This window comes from Chenopodium quinoa, unplaced genomic scaffold, assembly GCF_001683475.1.
Source record: "Chenopodium quinoa cultivar QQ74 unplaced genomic scaffold, ASM168347v1, whole genome shotgun sequence".
Taxonomy (NCBI): Eukaryota; Viridiplantae; Streptophyta; class Magnoliopsida; order Caryophyllales; family Amaranthaceae; genus Chenopodium; species Chenopodium quinoa.
This window is the reverse complement of record NW_018745480.1, coordinates 1-16,596: the sequence shown is the minus strand read 5'-3', so window position 1 is coordinate 16,596 and position 16,596 is coordinate 1. Positions and strand designations below refer to the sequence as shown.

The following is a 16,596-nucleotide window of genomic DNA, read 5'->3' as shown; positions in this document are numbered from 1 at the left end:
TATTATATAAAAAACTTTCATTCAAAGATTAAAATGAAATATCAATTACAATAATATTAAAATAAAATCCATAAGTCTACTTCTAAAAAAAAAAAAATAGTCATATATAAGAAATGAACATATACATAGTTGTAAATGAACATTTGAAACTACAAAGTTGCAAATTTTCTAGCTTTCCTTCTATTTGCTCTTGATTCAGTGTTTTCTTCAAATAACATCAGTTCTGCTGTGTATTGGAGCCTTAGATTTCTAATTTGTTCCACCTGTTGAACAAAATGAATTGTCAAATTTTAATTAAACAATCTTTACTGTTTCATAAATGAATATTATATCTTAAATAATTGATCATTTATAACTCTTACATTGTTTGGTTTTAAATCACAAATCCAGCTCTCATTAGGATCAGCAGTGAAGGTTTCCATATGCTTCATAATGTAAACTCCACAGTTTGTATAGTCATTGTTGCTACGCCATTTCATCTTTTCCAAAACAACTGTGTAGTCTTCAATTCTTTTTGCATCTTGATATCCAAGGTGTTTCATGTACTCTGCCAATCCTTTTAACTGATAGAAAAAAGAGTAAAAATTGTTTAGAAGTTTGTATTGTGATGAAGACATGAACAATTAATAAAATATAATTGATCATGTAGTCAACTATAAATGAACATATTATCTCACCATCATTTTTGGTTGTTCTTCATATTTTGCTTGGACTGATACCTTTTTTGGTAGTTTTCTATTGTCAATTATATGAATTTTGTCTTCTATATGATTGACGCACAACAGAAAAAAATGTTGAGAAGTTGATACTGGGAAGAAGACCTGAACAAATTATATAATGTTATTGGACAATATATTGAAGGTAATTGAACATTTGTATTAAACAAGAATTAATACCTGTTTATATCCAACAATGCTGTCAATTTTATTCAACTTCAGTTCATTGTCAATTCTTTCTATGAAGGCATTAATTCTTGTCTTCATTGATGATCCTTCTTGACAAACTCTATTTGTGCACATAATGTGCTGTTGAAATACAAACAAACATATAGAAGTTAAATGAATTTTTAGCAATTATTTATCATAGGAAAATAGAATCAATAATATAAAAAAAGAAGAAAGACTAACATGAAGCACTGTTGAGAAATAAATCTTGTTTCTCGGCTTTTTATGATTAAGAAACCTTGCCCATCCATCTATGACACAATTTGTCACTTCAACATCATCTCCAAGAGTTTTCATTTCATTTCTATTGATGAGATTCAAGCCATCATAGTATAAGAGTGCACTGCATTATGAACATTTAATAATATGAATGTGAACATATTTTTATAAAAGATATTAAACCTTAAGTTTAATTAGTGTAAGTAATTACCTTTCATCTTTTCCACCAAGAGCAAAGTCTACTGCAATTTGGTTCATGGCTTTCTCATCTTTAAACAGATCCTTGTACTTGACCAAGTAAGGAGATCGGAAAGCAGGAGGAATTGTTTTCTTTTCGCGTTTTGGTCTTGTTGTTCAATATAAAATATTGTTAAATTAAGAAAATTATGAGGAACATAAATGAACATTTGAGTGTATATAAATAAATTTGAAATTATACCTTTCAACCTTTTCCTTTTCAGTTTTTTTCTTCTTTTCTGCAATTGACTTTTTCTTATCATCATTCCTGGTCATATTACATAACACAAATGTACATTTAGGTATATGAAAATGTTCATTATTATTTTTGAACATTTACTTAATATAAATAATGTACCTTTTTGTGACTTTTGAGGATGAAGCAACAATCTTCTTGTTTTCACTGAAAAGTGAAACAATGTCAGTACATATTAATAAAATAAAAGCTTCTTATGTAACACCCTGAATCATTTTCAATTCATAAAATGAAAGATATTGATTTAACATAAACCTATTGATTTAACATAAACCATACATTCATATTACATATTCAACAAAATAATGTTCACACATACAATAGTTTGAGAAACACCAGTTTCAAGTTACAACACGATAGTAACATAAGTTAAATTGTTCCATCTAGATATTTTATCCTACACCATTACATAACCCTAATAGTAAGACATGTCTTCAGGATTTTACCCCTCCACTTTTTCATCATTTTTTGTTTTTTCAAAAACATCTTCCTTGTTTTGTTTTCCACCTCCAACTGTGTTTTTTGGATCATCACTTTTTTCACCACCATCTGACCTAGGGTCAGCATCAACCACTGAACCAGATCCTGCATCTAAGAAAAAATTTAATTAGATATAATATAATTTCTTTGTAAATGAACATTTGAGTATTTATAATTGAACATTATACCTGTTCTAGGCAATCCTTCATTATCTGACCTAGTGTCAGCATCAAATTTTGAACCAGTTGCTGCGTCTAACAAAATAATACAATTAATAATGAATATTTCTTGTTTGTAAATGAACATTTTACACTTTTTAATTGAACATTATACCAGTTCTAGAAAATTCTTCAATTCTTTGTTCTGAAGCTGCTGAAGTTTTACCCACATCCTTTTCTCCAGCTGTATTATAAATCATCATTTTGGAGATACACTAAGTTAATAGTATTTACACATAATAATTAGAAATGAACATTTCTACTTAAGTTTATGTACATTATTATTAAATATATGAACATATTACCATTTGTTGAAATTATTGGTTGTTCAATTATATCACCAAGTGTTGAAAAGGTGGGCCCTGTTTCTGTTTAGGACAATTTAGACCACAAATTTAGAATTTTTCATATAAAAATTAGGATATATAGTCTCTTTTAGTTAGAATTTACCAATGGCTGGAGAAGGTGGAGTCAACCCCAAGCTGAAAGCTTTTCTGATGTCATATTCTTGTTCTTTTTCCTTTCCCTTTTTGGTTAATTTCTTCCCAGTCATTTGCTTCTCAGTTGTTTGCTTTTCAGACCCTTGCATCAGATTCTTCTCAGCTTGTGCAAGTGCATTTAGGAAATCCTCACTGCCAAAGAATTCTTCATCTTGGCTTAGAATTGATGGTTCCCTAGCTACCACCTTTCCTAAAACTTCATCAACTTTTTTCACCAAGTCATTTCCAGGGAAGATATCCTTTGCCTTCACCAATTTTGAAGAAAGCTTTGACAGGTTTGAACAAGTTGTTTTTTACCAGGGAAACAAAATCATCCATAAAAACCTATATGAATGAATATTAAAAATTATGCAGTTGAACATTTCAGATTATACAAATGAACATTTATGTTAACAAAAGTGATCATTTTATAACCTTAGGACTTTCTTCAACTTCTGCAGCAATCCTTGGTAGAATTTTCCCTCTCCCAAATCCCAATTCTAATTCAATCTTCAACCTCTCAAGAACCATGTCTCTATTCCATGCAGATATGATAGGAATTGTTCTTGGAGGCCTTTTGTCTAACCTCTGAACTCTATCAAAATAGAACAACTACAAGAAAAAAGAAAACATGGAACAGAACATAAACAATAAAAAAAAGTGCATTTATTTAAATTTAAATGAACATCTTGTATCTAAGAATATACCATCAGAAATTGAAGAGGGCCTTTGTAGAACCCCTTGCCTTGCTGCTTTCTCCAATCAACATGACATTTGATAAGTGAGTCATATACAAACTGACACCAGTTCAAATTTTTTATGTTTTCTTTGTCCATCATAGAATAAAGAAATTTGAAATGGCATTGATTGTTTGATACACATTTCATCAAGCAGTTCACAGCCACTGCTAAAAAGTTAGTAATGAAATGTTCACTTGGTGGTCTGTTGTTGGTGAATTTATCATTTATGTATCCATTCACAATCTGCAAACAAAATGAACAAAACATTTATACTTTTGATCATTTAATGTATTTAAAATGAACATTTAAAACTGATCATACCTGACTCACTGATGGAGTTTTTCCTGACCATGATTTTCTCCATTTCTTCAGAAATTCTGCATACTCCTCACTAATTTTATCAGACTTTGGCTCAACAATTGGAATTTCTCCTGTAGGCAAGCCATAAACTACCCTAACATCCTCTACCTCAATTTCTATTTTTTCATTCTTTGGTAGTTCAAAACACTGGCTATTTTCTTCAAAACTTCCCAATAACCAGTTACAGAACTTTTGATCAAGTTGAGGTAAACTAATGTCAAGAAGTGATCCTAACCCTATATCAATAATTTGTTGTTTTTGGGTAGGTGTCATCTTTTTTATCCATGCAATGAACTTCACATGTCCTCCTCTCTTTGAAGATTTCTCTTCCTCAAATTCATCTTCCTGAATTTCCTCAACTTCATCAGTTTCTATTGCTTGAACCATTTCAGTTTTCATTTTCTTTTTTCTCCTACCTTCAATCTTTCCTTCATCATACAGTACCATCTTTTGCTCCTCCTTTTCAACCTTTGCCTTCACTGAATTCCCTTTCTTTGCCTGTTTCTTCCTTGGCTTTACTTCTTCCTCTTCCTCCTCTTCCTCCACCTCATAATCATCCTCACTGACAGGCTCTTCTTCTGCTCTATAAACTGACTCTTCACTATCATCATCACTGTCAGTAGAACTTTCATCAGTAGGATCTTGAGAGGGTTCATCTGATGGTACTTCTTGTATTTTTTTTCTCTTTCCAGCATTTCTCTTGGCAGGACTGACATCTGAAAATTAAATATATAATTTTGTTTAAGTATTGAAAATGTACAGTAAGCAAATGATAAAATGAACAAAATTGTTTTCTCAAATGATCATTCTATATATAGAAATTGAACATTTATAATATATCATTATATACCTGCTTTTCTTTTGCCAGCAACCTTAGAAGTTTTCTTCACTTCTTCTAGAGTTTTCTTTTTCCCACCTATATATTGAAATTGAACATTAATGATATACCATCATAAATGATCATTCTATACATTAAGATTGAACATTTACCCTTTTTGCCTTGGTCTGGAGGATATTCAGCAGGAGCACCTGCCATTTTTTTTTATTGGAGTAGGTGCTGGAGGTGGTGCATCAGCTTCCTTTTGAATAGGAAAATTCCTTGTAGACATTCTTCTCTTCTGTCCTATTTTTGCGGTTTCTTTAGCAGGTTCAACATCCTTCTTCAGGCTTCCCTTTTCAGATTCATCTAACAGAACATCTATTGTTTTTAAAAAAATTTATGTTAGTATATTTGAAAGTGTAATATTTATTGTGTAACAGAAAAGTATTATGATTACCTGGCTCCTTGTAATTCTACCACTTGGCACAACAACAAGGCTTTTGTTTTTGTTTTTCCTTGCAACCATTTTGTATCTTGTTTTCATTTTGGTTGACTGATCACTTTTTTGTGATGATGGAGCTGTCTCCTCACTAAGTTTTGTGGAAACTTTATCATCATCTTGATCTAGAAGATAAGTTTCATCCTCAATTTGAACAAAATCAGGTGCAATTTGTGCTGCATATGAAATGATCAAATATAAAAGATTAAATAAACATTTATTAAATTGGATGACAAATGTTTACTATATACAATATAAATGAACATTTCAGGTAATGAATATGTACATTTTCCACTATTTACCTTTCGGATCTGTTGTCTTTGTAGACTCATCTTCCACTGTTTTCTCTTTAGGGATTTTCTCCTTTTCAGGCTCTTTTTTTCCCTCTTGTCCTTCTATGAAAATTTAATTAGTTAATATTTATATATTTTTTTAATCTTATTGAACATTCAATATTATGTAGATCCAATATGAACATTTTATGTAATAAAAATGTACATTTATAAATTTTTACCTTCTACATTTGTTGTCTTTGGAAAGACATCTTCCACAGTTTTGTCTTTAGGGCTTTTCTCTTTTTCAGTCCCTTTTTTTCCTTCTTGTACTTCTATTAAAATTTATTTAGTTAAAATTTAATTTTTTTAATCTTATTGAATATTTAATATTATGCTTTTCCAATATGAACATTTTTTGTAATAAAAATGTACATTTTAAAATTTTTACCTTTTTCCACAGTTTTCTCTTCTATTGGCCCTTTTTCTTTCTTTTTTGCTTCACCTTCAAAAGTAATAGTATTGTTAAAATTGATATTTATGACTATTAAACAAAAATATTCAATAAATATGATCATTTACCTTTCCTGATTTCCTTGCTTGCCTTTTCCATTCTTTTGAGATTTCTCATAATTCTGATTGTCGATTCTTTGTACTTTCTGTAAATGTATGATATTAACTTTGAAATATATTCATTAATTGATTAAATTAATTCAATTATTTAAATTTAAACATACTTTGGGTTTCTCTCTATGTCTAAATGTATTTCTTGCATCTTGTCCTTTAATGTTGTTATTCTTGAATCATCTTTGGGTTTTCTGATATTTCATTAAAAATATGTTTGAATTTACAATTTTGATTAGTAAATAAAAAAATGAACATATAACTTATATTACTATTGGCCATGAGCAAACTTTTTTGTACTGATTTTCAAATGAACATATAGTCTATCTAAATTGAACATTTAAGTTTTCTTACTTTTGGCCAAGACTATTCTTTACTGGATTGCTTTGCACTTTTGGTTGAACTTCTTCTTGCTTGCTGAAATCAATATTAAGAAATACTTTAAATAAAAAATGCACATAAATTGTACATAAAATATACTGTTATAAAAATGAACATTTGTTTATATAAAATTGATCATTAGTATACCTTTCATCCCTACTCTCTTTGTCAGTTGTGTTATGTGTAGCAGACACACTCTTAGTTGTTGCATTAGTAGCAGGAATGTTCTCACTTTGTTCACTTAAAAAAAACAGAATTATTTTATATAATATGATATTAAAGTATGAACTAATTTATACAATGAAGAAGATAATTAGTTATTTTGTATAAAAGCTTTTATACCTTATTGTTTGATTTGTCTCTGGTGGTCTTGATTTTGACATAACAAATTTCACTCGAACCTTTTTTTTTTCACTAAAATTTTAAGAATTACCTAATAAGTTTGGTATATATATACAATGTACAATAATTGAATGTAAAAACAATTATTTTATACATATAAACTTACTTGTTTAAAGTGTATCTTTCATAACTATTACCATATTCATTTTGTTCTATAACCTTCTTTAGAGTTAATGGTTCAGATTTCCCATCTCTAAATTGAAGCAAGTGTATCACTCTAAATGGCACATCACTACATTATAAATTAATTACATGACATTAGTTTGAATGCATATCACTGAAATGATTATTATCATATTTATATATGTGCATGATGATTTAATGAAATGTATATTTGTTATTTAAATCTCAATGACTACTCAAATGAACAAATATACATATATGATCATAATTATATCTATAAATGAACATTATGAGTATCAAATATGATCATATACAATGATGTTTCAATGAAATGTACTTTTGTTTTTAAATCTCAATAAATACTCATATGAACAAATATAAATATATGATCATAACTATATCTATAAATGAACATTATGAGTATCAAATATGATCATAACTATATCTATAAATGAACATTATGAGTATCAAATATGATCATATACAAATAACATATTAAACAAAGATAAAACCAATTTTATCAAATACAACTAGCATATTAGACATGAACATAATATATTCTGTAAATGACTAATTACCTTGGTAGTGGAGACATTGTTAAATCCGTACCAATTGACTTGTCAATATCTTTTAAAAGTTCCGGATCTACAATTGGATCATTTTGGCGGTTTTTTTTTCAATTTGTCTACTCTTGACTGAAGAGGTACATCATCATCATCGTCTCTGTTTTATTTAATAAATTGTTAATGTTTTAGTTATTTTCAGTAAAATCTTAGAACAATTACTACAATCGCAAAAAATTTTAACAAAAATTAGGTTTTACAAATAAATTCGCTCTATAATTTTCATCGCAAGAATATGAACAAATTAGGTTTTACAAAAGTTAGGGTTCATACATTTCTTCAGAAATTTTCAACAAATTACTCGTCTGTGAAGTATTTTTCTCCAAAAATCATACTACAATTGCAAAAAATTGAACAAAAATTAGGTTTCACACATAAAATCGCACTATAATTGTCATCGAAAGAAAATGAACAAAATTACTTACTCTTTAGATACATTTTGCTCCGATTTTGCAGTTTCTTCTTTCATGTTCTTCTCTGTAGTGGTTTTTTGCAAAATCGCACTACAATCGCAACAAAATGAACAAAATTAAGGTTTCACACATAAAATTGCACTACAATCTCAAAAAATGAACAAAACTAACGAAATTACTTACTCTTTTTGTTGTGATTGTTTAATTTCTTATCGAATATCAGACATTTGAAGCAATTTTGGAGTATTTTGAAGCAATTTTTCAGTGATTTAAATTGAAATTTGTTCCGATTCGTTGGGTTTGATGAGAGAGAAACTCTAGAGAAATGAAGAAGATGGTGTTTAGAGAGAGAGAATGATTTGAAATTGATTTTTTTTTTTTATTTTTTTTATGTATATATATGTGGGGTAGGGGAAGTTAGTTATGCAGTTACTGTGGTTATTGTGGGGAGTGGGTAATTATTGTGGGTTAGTGGAGGGGGTGTGGGTAGTAACTCTAAACGCTGCGTTTAGAGGGAGTGTAGGTTGGGCTACCTACACTAGGGTCTAGTGTATACCAACAGATAATTTTGGGCTTTACCAATAACGTTGTATCATCTTTATGCTCGTGCCTAGCTGTTGGTATACACTAGACCCTAGTGTAGGTAGCCCAACCTACACTCCCTCTAAACGCAGCGTTTAGAGTTACTACCCACACCCCCTCCACTAACCCACAATAATTACCCACACCCCACAATAACCACAGTAACTGCATAACTAACTTCCCCTACCCCACATATATATACATAAAAAAAATTAAAAAAAAAATCAATTTCAAATCATTCTCTCTCTCTAAACACCATCTTCTTCATTTCTCTAGAGTTTCTCTCTCATCAAACCCAACGAATCGGAACAAATTTCAATTTAAATCACTGAAAAATTGCTTCAAAATACTCCAAAATTGCTTCAAATGTCTGATATTCGAGAAGAAATTAAACAATCACAACAAAAAGAGTAAGTAATTTCGTTAGTTTTGTTCATTTTTTGAGATTGTAGTGCAATTTTATGTGTGAAACCTTAATTTTGTTCATTTTGTTGCGATTGTAGTGCGATTTTGCAAAAAAACCACTATAGAGAAGAACATGAAAGAAGAAACTGCAAAATCGGAGCAAAATGTATCTAAAGAGTAAGTAATTTTGTTCATTTTCTTTCGATGACAATTATAGTGCGATTTTTATGTGTGAAACCTAATTTTTGTTCAATTTTTTGCAATTGTAGTATGATTTTGGAGAAAAATACTTCACAGACGAGTAATTTGTTGAAAATTTCTGAAGAAATGTATGAACCCTAACTTTTGTAAAACCTAATTTGTTCATATTCTTGCGATGAAAATTATAGAGCGAATTTATTTGTAAAACCTAATTTTTGTTAAAAATTTTTGCGATTGTAGTAATTGTTCTAAGATTTTACTGAAAATAACTAAAACATTAACAATTTATTAAATAAAACAGAGACGATGATGATGATGTACCTCTTCAGTCAAGAGTAGACAAATTGAAAAAAAACCGCCAAAATGATCCAATTGTAGATCCGGAACTTTTAAAAGATATTGACAAGTCAATTGGTACGGATTTAACAATGTCTCCACTACCAAGGTAATTAGTCATTTACAGAATATATTATGTTCATGTCTAATATGCTAGTTGTATTTGATAAAATTGGTTTTATCTTTGTTTAATATGTTATTTGTATATGATCATATTTGATACTCATAATGTTCATTTATAGATATAGTTATGATCATATATTTATATTTGTTCATATGAGTATTTATTGAGATTTAAAAACAAAAGTACATTTCATTGAAACATCATTGTATATGATCATATTTGATACTCATAATGTTCATTTATAGATATAATTATGATCATATATGTATATTTGTTCATTTGAGTAGTCATTGAGATTTAAATAACAAATATACATTTCATTAAATCATCATGCACATATATAAATATGATAATAATCATTTCAGTGATATGCATTCAAACTAATGTCATGTAATTAATTTATAATGTAGTGATGTGCCATTTAGAGTGATACACTTGCTTCAATTTAGAGATGGGAAATCTGAACCATTAACTCTAAAGAAGGTTATAGAACAAAATGAATATGGTAATAGTTATGAAAGATACACTTTAAACAAGTAAGTTTATATGTATAAAATAATTGTTTTTACATTCAATTATTGTACATTGTATATATATACCAAACTTATTAGGTAATTCTTAAAATTTTAGTGAAAAAAAAAAGGTTCGAGTGAAATTTGTTATGTCAAAATCAAGACCACCAGAGACAAATCAAACAATAAGGTATAAAAGCTTTATACAAAATAACTAATTATCTTCTTCATTGTATAAATTAGTTCATACTTTAATATCATATTATATAAAATAATTCTGTTTTTTTTTAAGTGAAACAAAGTGAGAACATTCCTGCTACTAATGCAACAACTAAGAGTGTGTCTGCTACACATAACACAACTGACAAAGAGAGTAGGGAAGAAAGGTATACTAATGATCAATTTTATATAAACAAATGTTCATTTTTATAACAGTATATTTTATGTACAATTTATGTGCATTTTTTATTTAAAGTATTTCTTAATATTGATTTCAGCAAGCAAGAAGAAGTTCAACCAAAAGTGCAAAGCAATCCAGTAAAGAATAGTCTTGGCCAAAAGTAAGAAAACTTAAATGTTCAATTTAGATAGACTAATATGTTCATTTGAAAATCAGTACAAAAAAGTTTGCTCATGGCCAATAGTAATATAAGTTATATGTTCATTTTTTTATTTACTAATCAAAATTGTAAATTCAAACATATTTTTAATGAAATATCAGAAAACCCAAAGATGATTCAAGAATAACAACATTAAAGGACAAGATGCAAGAAATACATTTAGACATAGAGAGAAACCCAAAGTATGTTAAATTTAAATAATTGAATTAATTTAATCAATTAATGAATATATTTCAAAGTTAATATCATACATTTACAGAAAGTACAAAGAATCGACAATCAGAATTATGAGAAATCTCAAAAGAATGGAAAAGGCAAGCAAGGAAATCAGGAAAGGTAAATGATCATATTTATTGAATATTTTTTGTTTAATAGTCATAAATATCAATTTTAACAATACTATTACTTTTGAAAGGTGAAGCAAAAAAGAAAGAAAAAGGGCCAATAGAAGAGAAAACTGTGGAAAAAGGTAAAAATTTTAAAATGTACATTTTTATTACAAAAAATGTTCATATTGGAAAAGCATAATATTAAATATTCAATAAGATTAAAAAAATTAAATTTTAACTAAATAAATTTTAATAGAAGTACAAGAAGGAAAAAAAGGGACTGAAAAAGAGAAAGCCCTAAAGACAAAACTGTGGAAGATGTCTTTCCAAAGACAACAAAATGTAGAAGGTAAAAATTTATAAATGTACATTTTTTATTACATAAAATGTTCATATTGGATCTACATAATATTGAATGTTCAATAAGATTAAAAAAATATATAAATATTAACTAATTAATTTTCATAGAAGGACAAGAGGGAAAAAAAAGAGCCTGAAAAGGAGAAAAATCCCTAAAGAGAAAACAGTGGAAGATGAGTCTACAAAGACAACAGATCCGAAAGGTAAATAGTGGAAAAATGTACATATTCATTACCTGAAATGTTCATTTATATTGTATATAGTAAACATTTGTCATCCAATTTAATAAATGTTTATTTAATCTTTTATATTTGATCATTTCATATGCAGCACAAATTGCACCTGATTTTGTTCAACTTGAGGATGAAACTTATCTTCTAGATTCAAGATGATGATAAAGTTTCCACAAAAACTTAGTGAGGAGACAGCTCCATCATCACAAAAAAGTGATCAGTCAACCAAAATGAAAACAAGATACAAAATGGTTGCAAGGAAAAACAAAAACAAAAGCCTTGTTGTTGTGCCAAGTGGTAGAATTACAAGGAGCCAAGGTAATCATAATACTTTTCTGTTACACAATAAATATTACACTTTCAATATACTAACATAAATTTTTTTAAAAACAATAGATGTTCTGTTAGATGAATCTGAAAAGGGAAGCCTGAAGAAGGATGTTGAACCTGCTAAAGAAACCGCAAAAAATAGGACAGAAGAGAAGAATGTCTACAAGGAATTTCCTATTCAAAAGGAAGCTGATGCACCACCTCCAGCAACCTACTCCAATAAAAAAAAATGGCAGGTGCTCTTCTGCTGAATATCCTCCAGACCAAGGCAAAAAAGGGTAAATGTTCAATCTTAATGTATAGAATGATCATTTTATGATGGTATATCATTAATGTTCAATTTCAATATATTAGGTGGGAAAAAGAAAAACTCTAGAAGAAGTGAAGAAAACTTCTAAGGTTGCTGGCAAAAGAAAAGCAGGTATATAATGATATATTATAAAATGTTCAATTTCTATATATAGAATGATCATTTTGAGAAAACAATTTTGTTCATTTTTATCATTTGCTTACTGTACATTTTCAATACTTAAACAAAATTATATATTTAATTTTCAGATGTCAGTCCTGCCAAGAGAAATGCTGGAAAGAGAAAAAAATACAAGAAGTACCATCAGATGAACCCTCTCAAGATCCTACTGATGAAAGTTCTACTGACAGTGATGATGATAGTGAAGAGTCAGTTTATAGAGCAGAAGAAGAGCCTGTCAGTGAGGATGATTATGAGGTGGAGGAAGAGGAGGAAGAGGAAGAAGTAAAGCCAAGGAAGAAACAGGCAAAGAAAGGGAATTCAGTGAAGGCAAAGGTTGAAAAGGAGGAGCAAAAGATGGTACTGTATGATGAAGGAAAGATTGAAGGAGAAAAAAAAGAAAATGAAAACTGAAATGGTTCAAGCAATAGAAACTGATGAAGTTGAGGAAATTCAGGAAGATGAATTTGAGGAAGAGAAATCTTCAAAGAGAGGAGGACATGTGAAGTTCATTGCATGGATAAAAAAGATGACACCTACCCAAAAACAACAAATTATTGATATAGGGTTAGGATCACTTCTTGACATTAGTTTTACCTCAACTTTGATCAAAAGTTCTGTAACTGGTTATTGGGAAGTTTTGAAGAAAATAGCCAGTGTTTTGAACTACCAAAGAATGAAAAAATAGAAATTGAGGTAGAGGATGTTAGGGTAGTTTATGGCTTGCCTACAGGAGAAATTCCAATTGTTGAGCCAAAGTCTGATAAAATTAGTGAGGAGTATGCAGAATTTCTGAAGAAATGGAGAAAATCATGGTCAGGAAAAACTCCATCAGTGAGTCAGGTATGATCAGTTTTAAATGTTCATTTTAAATACATTAAATGATCAAAAGTATAAATGTTTTGTTCATTTTGTTTGCAGATTGTGAATGGATACATAAATGATAAATTCACCAACAACAGACCACCAAGTGAACATTTCATTACTAACTTTTTAGCAGTGGCTGTGAACTGCTTGATGAAATGTGTATCAAACAATCAATGCCATTTCAAATTTCTTTATTCTATGATGGACAAAGAAAACATAAAAAATTTGAACTGGTGTCAGTTTGTATATGACTCACTTATCAAATGTCATGTTTGATTGGAGAAAGCAGCAAGGCAAGGGGTTCTACAAAGGCCCTCTTCAATTTCTGATGGTATATTCTTAGATACAAGATGTTCATTTAAATTTAAATAAATGCACTTTTTTTATTGTTTATGTTCTGTTCCATGTTTCTTTTTTTCTTGTAGTTGTTCTATTTTGATAGAGTTCAGAGGTTAGACAAAAGGCCTCCAAGAAAATTCCTATCATATCTGCATGGAATAGAGACATGGTTCTTGAGAGGTTGAAGATTGAATTAGAATTGGGATTTGGGAGAGGGAAAATTCTACCAAGGATTGCTGCAGAAGTTGAAGAAAGTCCTAAGGTTATAAAATGATCACTTTTGTTAACATAAATGTTCATTTGTATAATCTGAAATGTTCAACTGCATAATTTTTAATATTCATTCATATAGGTTTTTATGGATGATTTTGTTTCCCTGGTAAAAACAACTTGTTCAAACCTGTCAAAGCTTTCTTCAAAATTGGTGAAGGCAAAGGATATCTTCCCTGGAAATGACTTGGTGAAAAAAGTTGATGAAGTTTTAGGAAAGGTGGTAGCTAGGGAACCATCAATTCTAAGCCAAGATGAAGAATTCTTTGGCAGTGAGGATTTCCTAAATGCACTTGCACAAGCTGAGAAGAATCTGATGCAAGGGTCTGAAAAGCAAACAACTGAGAAGCAAATGACTGGGAAGAAATTAACCAAAAAGGGAAAGGAAAAAGAACAAGAATATGACATCAGAAAAGCTTTCAGCTTGGGGTTGACTCCACCTTCTCCAGCCATTGGTAAATTCTAACTAAAAGAGACTATATATCCTAATTTTTATATGAAAAATTCTAAATTTGTGGTCTAAATTGTCCTAAACAGAAACAGGGCCCACCTTTTCAACACTTGGTGATATAATTGAACAACCAATAATTTCAACAAATGGTAATATGTTCATATATTTAATAATAATGTACATAAACTTAAGTAGAAATGTTCATTTCTAATTATTATGTGTAAATACTATTAACTTAGTGTATCTCCAAAATGATGATTTATAATACAGCTGGAGAAAAGGATGTGGGTAAAACTTCAGCAGCTTCAGAACAAAGAATTGAAGAATTTTCTAGAACTGGTATAATGTTCAATTAAAAAGTGTAAAATGTTCATTTACAAACAAGAAATATTCATTATTAATTGTATTATTTTGTTAGACGCAGCAACTGGTTCAAAATTTGATGCTGACACTAGGTCAGATAATGAAGGATTGCCTAGAACAGGTATAATGTTCAATTATAAATACTCAAATGTTCATTTACAAAGAAATTATATTATATCTAATTAAATTTTTTCTTAGATGCAGGATCTGGTTCAGTGGTTGATGCTGACCCTAGGTCAGATGGTGGTGAAAAAAGTGATGATCCAAAAAACACAGTTGGAGGTGGAAAACAAAACAAGGAAGATGTTTTTGAAAAACAAAAAAATGATGAAAAAGTGGAGGGGTAAAATCCTGAAGACATGTCTTACTATTAGGGTTATGTAATGGTGTAGGATAAAATATCTAGATGGAACAATTTAACTTATGTTACTATCGTGTTGTAACTTGAAACTGGTGTTTCTCAAACTATTGTATGTGTGAACATTATTTTGTTGAATATGTAATATGAATGTATGGTTTATGTTAAATCAATAGGTTTATGTTAAATCAATATCTTTCATTTTATGAATTGAAAATGATTCAGGGTGTTACATAAGAAGCTTTTATTTTATTAATATGTACTGACATTGTTTCACTTTTCAGTGAAAACAAGAAGATTGTTGCTTCATCCTCAAAGTCACAAAAAGGTACATTATTTATATTAAGTAAATGTTCAAAAATAATAATGAACATTTTCATATACCTAAATGTACATTTGTGTTATGTAATATGACCAGGAATGATGATAAGAAAAAGTCAATTGCAGAAAAGAAGAAAAAACTGAAAAGGAAAAGGTTGAAAGGTATAATTTCAAATTTATTTATATACACTCAAATGTTCATTTATGTTCCTCATAATTTTCTTAATTTAACAATATTTTATATTGAACAACAAGACCAAAACGCGAAAAGAAAACAATTCCTCCTGCTTTCCGATCTCCTTACTTGGTCAAGTACAAGGATCTGTTTAAAGATGAGAAAGCCATGAACCAAATTGCAGTAGACTTTGCTCTTGGTGGAAAAGATGAAAGGTAATTACTTACACTAATTAAACTTAAGGTTTAATATCTTTTATAAAAATATGTTCACATTCATATTATTAAATGTTCATAATGCAGTGCACTCTTATACTATGATGGCTTGAATCTCATCAATAGAAATGAAATGAAAACTCTTGGAGATGATGTTGAAGTGACAAATTGTGTCATAGATGGATGGGCAAGGTTTCTTAATCATAAAAAGCCGAGAAACAAGATTTATTTCTCAACAGTGCTTCATGTTAGTCTTTCTTCTTTTTTTATATTATTGATTCTATTTTCCTATGATAAATAATTGCTAAAAATTCATTTAACTTCTATATGTTTGTTTGTATTTCAACAACACATTATGTGCACAAATAGAGTTTGTCAAGAAGGATCATCAATGAAGACAAGAATTAATGCCTTCATAGAAAGAATTGACAATGAACTGAAGTTGAATAAAATTGACAGCATTGTTGGATATAAACAGGTATTAATTCTTGTTAATACAAATGTTCAATTACCTTCAATATATTGTCCAATAACATTATATAATTTGTTCAGGTCTTCTTCCCAGTATCAACTTCTCAACATTTTTTTCTGTTGTGCGTCAATCATATAGAAGACAAAATTCATATAATTGACAATAGAAAACTAC

The 16,596-nt window shown here is 29.2% G+C and overlaps 5 protein-coding genes across 12 annotated transcripts; 1 reads left to right on the top strand and 4 right to left on the bottom strand.

The window, feature by feature from the left end:
• Window positions 1-85: 85 nt before the first annotated feature.
• LOC110715175 lies at window positions 86-1,696 on the bottom strand. Its single transcript, XM_021893743.1, has 7 exons — window positions 1,603-1,696; window positions 1,375-1,509; window positions 1,128-1,287; window positions 897-1,025; window positions 678-821; window positions 363-563; window positions 86-263 (listed from the first exon to the last, which is right to left on the bottom strand). Exons 1-7 carry the CDS (start codon window positions 1,674-1,676, stop codon window positions 150-152), a joined length of 957 nt encoding a protein of 318 aa, XP_021749435.1. The 5' UTR covers window positions 1,677-1,696; the 3' UTR covers window positions 86-149.
• Window positions 1,461-3,080, bottom strand: LOC110715179. Its single transcript, XM_021893754.1, has 6 exons — window positions 2,805-3,080; window positions 2,660-2,722; window positions 2,470-2,538; window positions 2,325-2,390; window positions 2,103-2,247; window positions 1,461-1,803 (listed from the first exon to the last, which is right to left on the bottom strand). The coding sequence occupies exons 1-6, from the start codon at window positions 2,941-2,943 to the stop codon at window positions 1,737-1,739; spliced, it is 549 nt and encodes a 182-aa protein (XP_021749446.1). The 5' UTR covers window positions 2,944-3,080; the 3' UTR covers window positions 1,461-1,736.
• On the bottom strand, window positions 3,052-5,040 carry LOC110715174. The gene is made up of 6 exons (XM_021893742.1): window positions 4,924-5,040; window positions 4,784-4,849; window positions 3,895-4,649; window positions 3,541-3,816; window positions 3,269-3,445; window positions 3,052-3,178 (listed from the first exon to the last, which is right to left on the bottom strand). The coding sequence occupies exons 1-6, from the start codon at window positions 4,967-4,969 to the stop codon at window positions 3,074-3,076; spliced, it is 1,425 nt and encodes a 474-aa protein (XP_021749434.1). The 5' UTR covers window positions 4,970-5,040; the 3' UTR covers window positions 3,052-3,073.
• LOC110715176 (biorientation of chromosomes in cell division protein 1-like 1) lies at window positions 5,041-7,948 on the bottom strand. 4 transcript variants are annotated; one of them, XM_021893745.1, is made up of 9 exons: window positions 7,633-7,948; window positions 6,677-6,769; window positions 6,503-6,565; window positions 6,262-6,342; window positions 6,107-6,183; window positions 5,976-6,029; window positions 5,767-5,859; window positions 5,555-5,647; window positions 5,149-5,428 (listed from the first exon to the last, which is right to left on the bottom strand). In XM_021893745.1, exons 1-9 carry the CDS (start codon window positions 7,647-7,649, stop codon window positions 5,151-5,153), a joined length of 849 nt encoding a protein of 282 aa, XP_021749437.1. In that variant the 5' UTR covers window positions 7,650-7,948; the 3' UTR covers window positions 5,149-5,150. The 4 variants fall into 4 exon arrangements, with proteins under 4 accessions (XP_021749439.1, XP_021749438.1, XP_021749437.1 ...); XM_021893744.1 differs by lacking the exon at window positions 7,633-7,948 and adding an exon at window positions 6,872-7,258; XM_021893747.1 differs by lacking the exon at window positions 6,677-6,769 and having other exon boundaries at window positions 5,041-5,428; window positions 7,633-7,946.
• Window positions 7,949-13,938: 5,990 nt separating this feature from the next.
• On the top strand, window positions 13,939-15,548 carry LOC110715178. Of its 5 annotated transcripts, none has more exons than XM_021893751.1 (6): window positions 13,939-14,059; window positions 14,150-14,522; window positions 14,605-14,667; window positions 14,789-14,857; window positions 14,943-15,002; window positions 15,086-15,548. In XM_021893751.1, the coding sequence occupies exons 1-6, from the start codon at window positions 13,964-13,966 to the stop codon at window positions 15,226-15,228; spliced, it is 804 nt and encodes a 267-aa protein (XP_021749443.1). In that variant the 5' UTR covers window positions 13,939-13,963; the 3' UTR covers window positions 15,229-15,548. The 5 variants fall into 5 exon arrangements, with proteins under 5 accessions (XP_021749443.1, XP_021749442.1, XP_021749441.1 ...); XM_021893750.1 differs by having other exon boundaries at window positions 15,080-15,548; XM_021893749.1 differs by having other exon boundaries at window positions 14,937-15,002.
• The last annotated feature ends 1,048 nt before the right edge of the window (window positions 15,549-16,596 follow it).

Coding starts and splice junctions, on each gene's coding strand:
- LOC110715175 (XM_021893743.1), bottom strand. CDS start 1,676: ATGACCAGGAATGATGATAAGAAAAAGTCAATTGCAGAAAAGAAGAAA. Junction 1,510..1,602: donor GAAAAGGAAAAGGTTGAAAG/GTATAATTTCAA, acceptor TTGAACAACAAG/ACCAAAACGCGAAAAGAAAA. Junction 564..677: donor AAGAACAACCAAAAATGATG/GTGAGATAATAT, acceptor TTTTTCTATCAG/TTAAAAGGATTGGCAGAGTA.
- LOC110715179 (XM_021893754.1), bottom strand. CDS start 2,943: ATGCAAGGGTCTGAAAAGCAAACAACTGAGAAGCAAATGACTGGGAAG. Junction 2,539..2,659: donor ACCAATAATTTCAACAAATG/GTAATATGTTCA, acceptor TTTATAATACAG/CTGGAGAAAAGGATGTGGGT. Junction 2,248..2,324: donor TGAAGGATTGCCTAGAACAG/GTATAATGTTCA, acceptor ATTTTTTCTTAG/ATGCAGGATCTGGTTCAGTG.
- LOC110715174 (XM_021893742.1), bottom strand. CDS start 4,969: ATGGCAGGTGCTCCTGCTGAATATCCTCCAGACCAAGGCAAAAAGG. Junction 4,850..4,923: donor TCCAGACCAAGGCAAAAAGG/GTAAATGTTCAA, acceptor TTCAATATATAG/GTGGGAAAAAGAAAACTCTA. Junction 3,446..3,540: donor GCCCTCTTCAATTTCTGATG/GTATATTCTTAG, acceptor TTTTTCTTGTAG/TTGTTCTATTTTGATAGAGT.
- LOC110715176 (XM_021893744.1), bottom strand. CDS start 6,912: ATGTCAAAATCAAGACCACCAGAGACAAATCAAACAATAAG. Junction 6,343..6,502: donor AAGAATAGTCTTGGCCAAAA/GTAAGAAAACTT, acceptor ATGAAATATCAG/AAAACCCAAAGATGATTCAA. Junction 6,030..6,106: donor AAGCAAGGAAATCAGGAAAG/GTAAATGATCAT, acceptor TTACTTTTGAAG/GTGAAGCAAAAAAGAAAGAA.
- LOC110715178 (XM_021893748.1), top strand. CDS start 13,964: ATGGTTCTTGAGAGGTTGAAGATTGAATTAGAATTGGGATTTGGGAGA. Junction 14,668..14,788: donor ACCAATAATTTCAACAAATG/GTAATATGTTCA, acceptor TTTATAATACAG/CTGGAGAAAAGGATGTGGGT. Junction 15,003..15,079: donor TGAAGGATTGCCTAGAACAG/GTATAATGTTCA, acceptor ATTTTTTCTTAG/ATGCAGGATCTGGTTCAGTG.